Source organism: Micropterus dolomieu, unplaced genomic scaffold, assembly GCF_021292245.1.
Source record: "Micropterus dolomieu isolate WLL.071019.BEF.003 ecotype Adirondacks unplaced genomic scaffold, ASM2129224v1 contig_6065, whole genome shotgun sequence".
NCBI classification, from domain to species: domain Eukaryota; kingdom Metazoa; phylum Chordata; class Actinopteri; order Centrarchiformes; family Centrarchidae; genus Micropterus; species Micropterus dolomieu.
The window spans coordinates 1822-10082 of record NW_025735054.1 but is presented as its reverse complement, the minus strand read 5'-3'; the positions used below and the strand labels follow the sequence as shown (position 1 = coordinate 10082).

Genomic DNA, 8261 nt, shown 5'->3' with positions numbered 1-8261 from the left:
TTAAAATCTAATTTTGTCAGCTCAGACTGCCGAAGAGCTGTGTCATTTGTTACGACATGGACTATCACTCTTGTGATGGAGGACGGGAGCGACGGCATTAGGTCCTGGAGTTTTTTTAAAATGTCAGCTGTGGTGGCACCAGGGAAGCAGTGAGTGGTAGCGTTAAAGAAACGGAGGTTTCTGGTTATGGAGTGTACATACACAAAACAAGAATAAACAAACAGGACAGCAAGCTTAACAAAAACAGACACAATTTACACATCTTTCAATTGTGCTGAAGTTTTTAGGATAGGTCCATTTGCAATGTCTTCAGCAGCGAATGTGTTGCAAGGCACACGGACATCACCAACAATTTGCTTGGTGTTTGAGATATCATGAAAGGTATGTGCACATAGATATAGCATATTATCTGGTAATGGGTGGCTTCCAGTCACAAAACTTGCAATATTCCCAGCTGCTGATATGGTTTCTTCTCCATGGTGCTATGCAATGCCCATTAAAATTATGCTGATGCAAATTCTTTTTTTTTTCTTAGATTCTTATTGATGTAAGTGCGGCTGAATCTGGATCCATAGCATGATCCTCACCACAAGGTACTACAAGAATCCTGAAAACTACATTTACCATATATAGGCTATTTGAACGTCAGATTTAATCCACAATATCCTCCTGGAGTAAACACTTTGTTTGTTTTATTTTGAAATGTACCGGAAGTCAAGAGTTTTGTACGATGTCTCTTTGCATCTGAGCAGTGAGGATTGTTGAGCGCCACAGTCAGCAGGGACCCACGCTGTTTTATTATCATGGCTCTGTTTAAACATTGGAGACGCGTGTCTTCGCTCAACTAAAACTCAGCCCGTATTTTAAAATCTGTACTTGTTAGTTTGGGAATAAACGAGACTCGCTGCCAGCGAACATATTGTTTGCCGACTGTCTGGCATCAATTTGGGATTAAAATGGTCATCAAGGTTTACGTCGCCTCTTCAACTGGCTCTGTTGCGGTGAGTGTTTGCAAATATATTTTCAAGCTTTGTTGACAGTTGCATGTAAGTAATGCAGTGATATTACAAAGCCATGTGGAAATCTTTATGCTCACCGAATAGTGATTATTGGCATTAACGTTATGTAACTGGGCTGAGTGTTTGCTTCATTGACTTCAGACTGTTCACAATTAAGCAGTGAAAGTAATCCGCATCATACAGACAGGCAGGCAGTCCACGAACTAACTAAGATGCATATTTTTAATTGGCAAGGTAGATTTCTCATGTGTTATGGGGGATGCATGTGTCAGCTCCACCTGTTACAGTGTTGTTATGTTTTGCCATAATGGCCTGCAGCATCATTGTGTAAAAGCTTTATAAATAACAAATTCTTATAAAACTTTTCCCTCCTGTAGGCAGAGAAAGTACATGTTAAGTGTGCAAACAAGCCATGAGTTGTCCATTTGCACTAAGATGTTCAGGGGTGGACAAAATAACAGTAACACCACTCTATATTAACTATGACCTCAAAAAGAGTAAATTAAATGAAACAGAACTCCTAAGATTCCCAAACATTAATATTTACAGAAAATGTGTGTGGCAGGGGACCCACAGATATTTAACACATATTCAGTAAGAGTAGTGTTACTCCTTAAAAGGACAGAGGTATTGTTCTAGTCTGAAGCGTTCATTACTTTGATGAAGATGGTCCTTGTCTGACTTGTTCAACTGCTATGGAGTGGTTCAACCGAACAGCAGTAATATGCAGAAGGTCTTACTCCAAACACTGGGTTATGTCAGTAGGCCTATACTTAATTAGAAGGCCATTTAGTGGGGGTCTTCTTCAACAGAACATTTCTGCTTCTCAGATGTTGCATTGGTAGCAGCCCTGTCCTGTTGTGCTTCTTGGGGAAATAACAGGCAAATGCCATTGAGAAGGCCCAGCTGATATTGGGTATAAGCAGAAAACCATCAAACAACACTCTTGCGTGAATGCTTCAAGACTTAGGTAATGGGACAAATGAGTAATATTTATATTATCATGCTCCGTCTGTAGAATACGATCTTTGAGCATTTACAAAGGAGTTATTTTTAATCCTATGACACATACATTCAAAACACACAGACTTTCTCGCCCCCTCTCTCTCTCACTCACACACACGCACACACACACAGACACACAAAGCACACTCAGACACGCTTGAATAGGTACACCATTTGGGTCAGTTATTCGAGTGAGTGTGGAGCTCATGTGACTGTAATTCACTGTGAATGTTTTTGAATTGAATCACAAGTGACTGAATAAAGAGGAAAGGTGAGGCTAAATTCCCTCAGCTGATTTAAAATGAAATTGAAGCAGGCAAGTGGAGAAAAAAAAGAGAGAGACTATAGTAGTGTGAGATAGAGATGGAAGAGGAAGATTAATACTGTGAAAGATTAGTGAAGAGATGATCACAGGTGCAACACAAGCAAGAATATATGAGCAGAAAAATACTCAAAGGGAAAGTAATAATCAAAACACTACAGTGTCCCCATAAAAATGAGCAGTTCACAGCTTAACAACAGCAGATTAGTGGGGCGGAAATCATCACCACAGAATAAAATGCAAATTAGGATATCCCCCACTCATCTATATCAAATTCAGTCCCATTAGATTTTCTCGCTGTTTTTCAAATTTCCTAATTATCATTATATATTATAATTTTGCTCAGGTTGGGGGTATTTTTTTTTTATTTTTTCAATCACAAGTCATCTTTCCCTTTGTCTCTCTCTGTCCATGACTAAAAGATTAGTCTTAACCTCCAGATAATCCCTACATTTCAGAACAAAGCATACATACTTAGATTCTGTAATGTGAGTGTTTATATGTCTTTATTCCTATATGCACACACAGTCAAAAATCTGAATTCATCCATACCCCTTACGGACACACACTCTCACTCACCCTCACTGCGGGGACCTCTTTCATTATTTAGCCTAGTGCTGCCTGGCTTTGAGCTAAGAGGAAGGTCGTATCATTTATACTACTCTGGAGACCAGCAGTGTGACATACAGTATAGACTCAGACCACAACCCAACGGTGATTCTGTTTGGAGTTTCAACGTTTGGCCAAAATAAAGAGGTATCTTTCACTTTACACACAGGCAGTATCGTTGCAGTTCATTTACTTTCTTGTGAGAGTCCAGATGAAGCTGTTTTATGGCCACACACAGAGAATCACTGTTAGAAAGACCCGACAAATTATTCGCCTAGTCTTGTTTGGTGTGTCCAACAGACTGGCAACAACAATCCCTTACTATCTTCAAGGTAAAACAATAGCTCCATTGTAACCTTCATAATAAACACACATGAAACGCTTACATACACAAGCACACAGGGCAGATGGCATTCATTCATTCATCATTTAATTAAAATCAGTTTTTTCCTTTTTCATCCTTTCAATCAAAGGCAGAATTCATAGAAACAATGTTTTCAGGGTACTGGATGATAAATGATAGTATTTAGCCACAGAATAAAAGCCCCTGTTTGTATGTGTCGACACTGTCTTGCCCCTCAAATAGTTTTGAATAATAAACCCTTTTATGATGTTAATGAATGCTCAACTCTATTGACCGATTTTGAGTCATCATTAGAGGTTGCATTAGATGATAAAAACAAAACAGAATGAATGAATAAACAAAGTGGATAGTGGATTTTGTTACAAGTAGAAAACATTAATGAATAAGTACAGGGTGCTTGATGGTGATACTGAATGTGAAATGATTTCATGCTCTAAACAAAATTTGAATAACTGGCTTTTAGAAATAATACAAGTTTGGTGTGAATGAAAACGATAAAGGGAGATAGGGAACAAAACAAATTCAGTAAATGTGATTTTGTTTTTACCTTTGCGTCCTAGCTAATTGTGCAAATTAGTTTATCATTCTAATCATAATTGCGTCTGTTTCTTTAAAACGGATGAACATCATGATAGAGAGGAGAATGTGGACTGTGTGTCTGTGTTTACGACCTTCTCTTCCATGGGAGTTTTCTGGCTTCTAAAATTATCCCTGGTATTCTTTTTTTTTTTTTCTTTCCCTGTACACAAACACTCATCATTCCAGAGCACATAAGACAATAATGTAGGCAGCTGTTGCATCCATCACATTGACTATAACTGGAAAAGAAAACATGAAACACTTTTCACTTTACTTTTAGAAAAGAATAATAACAACAGTAGTAAGTGATTGATTCATCAATAGATAATATTTGTTCATTTCACCCTCTAGTCCTGAAATCTAAACTGTCTTGATGTGATAAGAGGTCATAACATACTGTAAAGGAAAAGGATGTCAGCTTTCAGATTGTAAATCTAAGCTCCACAGCTTCTACTAATCAATAATCCTTGTCCCCATTACCAGGCAGTGAATACATACAGTGCCTCCACATGTGTATGTGAGTGAGACAGCAACCCTGCTCTGGTTCGATGGGTGTCAGCTTACAGTATTTCATAGGAAATGCAAAGGAAATTCCATACACACATCCAGTACATTGTGCAGCTGCGTACATGAAGGCAATCTGAGCATTATAATACCTATGTGGAATATGTACATTTCTTCCCTTCTGCTCATTAGCCTGTTGATGTAGCAAAGTTATTATCATTTTTCTTTCTTCTTTTAATTTACATCTCTCTCTATCTCTCCCAAACTGACCCTCCTCTGTCTTTCCTTTATTCATTTTCGACCTCTCCAGGTAAAGAAGCATCAGCAGGCAGTGGTAGGTTTCCTGGAGGCCAATCGAATTAGCTTCCAGGAAGTAGACATTACCATGCTGGAGGAGCAGAGGCTCTGGATGTATCGTAACATCCCCAGAGACAAGCAGCCGGAGAAAGGCAACCCGCTGCCTCCACAGATCTTCAACGAGGATCGCTACTGTGGGGTATGATGGGTATTTGTTGAATTTGTTTCTAATGAGCAACCGTCCATTAGGTAGCTCTGTACGCTTGCAGACAGTGTTGTTAAAAGTTATTTTTGTTCGTTTTCGTGGCTCTGGAAAGTTTTGAACCTCTTTCTGTATTACGGTATTTTTGTAATGTACATCAGTACAAGGTACAAACTATACTGGTGAATGATTTTGATCAGTTAGAGCTTGCCAGTTTCACTCCACTTTGCACGCCACTCTGTAATCCTGTCGTAATCCAGTTTTCATGGATGGGGCAGATTATCTGCTCTGCCTGCCGTCACTCTCACTGGCCAAGGTAATCCAACATTACTCTGCAATGTCATGGCCATTGAATTATAACGAAAGCAGCAGTAGACAGACTGTTTAGCAGGGATGTTTACAACCATGTTTCAAACTTGTTGAGATTATGTAACACTCAACATCCTCATTTTTTTGGTTGTCTTTCCCCTCAGGACTATGAAGACTTCTTCCAGTCAAAGGAGGACAACACTGTGTTTGCATTCCTTGGGCTCAGTTCCCAACCCTCAGTGAAAGTAAGGGAGAGTATGTAGGCTGTGTGACACATAAACACTAATGGATGAATTCACACATCAACAACAACTGGTATAAACCAGTGACAGTGACAACATCTTCAAACACTGTACCATCTCGCCACAATGCTGGATCAGCAGCTCTTGTTTCTGCCACTCATGCTTTTGATTCATAACTTATTGGTATTTCATGCACATCCGTTTTCCTTACTAGATAACAAAGAAAGTCAGTTTAAGTCCCATATATTTGTAGATCCAGCGGGCTTGTCTCCTCCATTCAATCTGTTTTTACAAATATCAAGATTTATCTGCTGTATCCTCTTAGAATTTAGATAATCATAGCTCCTACATCCAGGACTGGACTGGGGCAAAAAATTGGCCCTGGCATTTTTGGCCGAGGCGGCTAACCAGAATTTGTTGGACACCCCTCACCAATACACCATCCTTCCATTTAGGGGGTCAGATTAAGGGCGACGTGACATTGCACAAGATTGGTGTCCATGACAACAAGAAAAGAATATGTTTTAATACAGATACTATTTAAAAAAAAATATTATATTTCTAATCGAAATATTGAATAGGGGGGTCTGGGGGTTCTCCCCCCGAAGATTTTGATCTTTAAACACTTAATTTCCTGCATTCTGGAGACATTTTCTGCACCAATTTGTTTTGTAAATGTCTTTTTACAATGTAAAAATATAATAAAATATAATGCAGTCATCGGTAGCTTATTATTATTTTTTGCTTAACAGATGGTTTCAGATGGTGTAAATGACCCTCCCTCCCCTGCTCCCTTCCTACAGGTTGAGCTACGCCATTGCTTACCGCTTCACTTCCACACTCCTCCTGCTCTCTCTCTCACTCGGCCCATCACGGTCACTTTGTCACTCTGTTTCACTCTCACATACTTCCTCTTCTGTGTGGCAGTGGCCACCACAGTTCTTTTACTCCTTCACGTGCCTTCACTATGTCGGGTACTGCAGCTGATGATGAAGCTACTGCAGCCCCTGTATCAAACATATCGGTTATTTTCGTGCATTTGGCAGCCTCCTCCGAAGAATGTTTTTTTTTTGTGGCACGTAACGCATAAACAGAGAGCAGAGGTGGTGGGGGCTGGTAAGAGATGTGATTGGGCCAGCCCAATGTCAGTATAGAAAATTACCCAATGGGCCGCTGTCCATGCTTTATGGGCCGATCGTTGGCCCATTTAAAAAAAAAAAACGTTATATAAATAAATAATTTAAGTTACACCGGCCCCAAAGGTGCGTCGGCTCACCGGGCATTTGCCCGGTATGCCTGATCAGTCCAGCCCTGCCTACATCGACGAATGGATAGAGTAAATCATGCTCAGAAAAAACTGAGTAGTAGAACATGGTAGTTGGAACTAAACTACATTGCTGCTTTTGAAAGGATACAAAATTACATTTGATGATTCAATTGTCAAACATCAAAGGAGCTCATTTCCACTTATCACTTAAGAGTATGTATTTGATTTCTCCCTGGTCACATTCTTTTTCTGTCTATCCTCTAGTGGTTGATTGGATAACTAAATTAAAAGAGATCTGATTACGTATAATCCATCAGGATGTTGCAGATGCATTCAGTTTGGAAAATACTTTGATGTTTAGCAGAGATGTCGGGCTATACAACATATAATGTGTGGTGTGGAGAGAAGGTTTGATGGTAATTGTTCAATCTCTATTCCCTTTTATCTAGGATTCTGAGTCATAGCCTAGATCAAACTGCTGGATGTCACACATCCTGGGAACCTTTAAAGGTTATGAGGACTTAAACCGCATCACTTGACGTGTTCCTTCTGCCACAATGCCAGCTTGTCGCCGAACACCAGACCACACGGATTTCACCCTGTATGACCTCTCCTGACTTTAAACAACATTCCACCATCACTTAAGTCTCCAAGAAATGTCTGATTCTCAAGAGGCAACAGATAATTAGTCACAGAAGAAGGGGATCAGCTTTATGATGGAGGCATAAGCACTGTCTGTAGCATAGTCTGTGCAAACTAGAAGGTTATGTAGCAGCTTTTCCATCAGTAGACCAGTTGCTTTAGGTCGATATACAATACAGTGGAAGGGGAAGAAGTGATCAGGTGCAACAGCGCATCACAAGTCACCTGAATACACACCTGTATTGTGTATGTTCATGCCTTAGTGTGTGTGTCCCTGTGTGCATACGTGTCAATCAGCAGCTGTTAATGAAGGCAATGTTAAGTGAGGGGGTCTGAGAGGCAGCACACATTTGGTGCTCTCAGATTGACTCAAACCTCTGTGTCCCAAATAATGAAAGAACATGTGACAGAGTGCAAAGGAGTGGCTCATTCATGTCTTTTGTAATCATTTTTGGACAACACTGGAGCCCTCTGGCACAGAGGAATAAGACATACTCGTTGTTTGTTTTGGTGTTATCATGGGATCGGTTCACAACATGAAAAATATAGATAATCGCCAGCTTTATCCTCTATTCAAGACCTCCACAGACAAGGCGTGGTTGCAGTCACATGAGCTGCAGGAGTACACGTCACAGATCTCACTCCGGGTCTTATGACAGAGGACAGGAGATAAGAAATTAGAGTTAATTGTGCAGAGATAATCGAGTGGCAAAGATCTGCAAAGACAGATCGATACTTCGCCTCCTCTGCTCTGTCTCCCCTTCTCTCTCTATATTTCCAAATGTCTGAGTAAACAGATGCTGAAATGTGAGCACACTGCTCTCTGTGTGTTTTACGTGTTAGGAAATGATTGTTAGGACAGTGATTGACACGTCACAGCCAGTTCTTAGTCCTGTCCTC

General features: G+C 40.1%; 1 protein-coding gene across 2 annotated transcripts; it reads left to right on the top strand.

Moving 5' to 3' along the window:
* The first annotated feature begins 605 nt into the window (after positions 1-605).
* Positions 606-7701, top strand: LOC123964885 (SH3 domain-binding glutamic acid-rich-like protein 2). Of its 2 annotated transcripts, XM_046041553.1 has the most exons (4): positions 606-1001; positions 4713-4898; positions 5375-5455; positions 7169-7701. In XM_046041553.1, the coding sequence occupies exons 1-4, from the start codon at positions 957-959 to the stop codon at positions 7181-7183; spliced, it is 327 nt and encodes a 108-aa protein (XP_045897509.1). In that variant the 5' UTR covers positions 606-956; the 3' UTR covers positions 7184-7701. The 2 variants fall into 2 exon arrangements, with proteins under 2 accessions (XP_045897509.1, XP_045897508.1); XM_046041552.1 differs by lacking the exon at positions 7169-7701 and having other exon boundaries at positions 608-1001; positions 5375-6182.
* The last annotated feature ends 560 nt before the right edge of the window (positions 7702-8261 follow it).

What these genes read in the sequence shown, in the direction of transcription:
- LOC123964885 (XM_046041552.1), top strand. Translation starts at nt 957, where the DNA reads ATGGTCATCAAGGTTTACGTCGCCTCTTCAACTGGCTCTGTTGCG. An exon ending in CTTCAACTGGCTCTGTTGCG is followed by an intron (nt 1,002 to 4,712) that starts GTGAGTGTTTGC and finishes CGACCTCTCCAG; the next exon opens with GTAAAGAAGCATCAGCAGGC. An exon ending in ACGAGGATCGCTACTGTGGG is followed by an intron (nt 4,899 to 5,374) that starts GTATGATGGGTA and finishes CTTTCCCCTCAG; the next exon opens with GACTATGAAGACTTCTTCCA.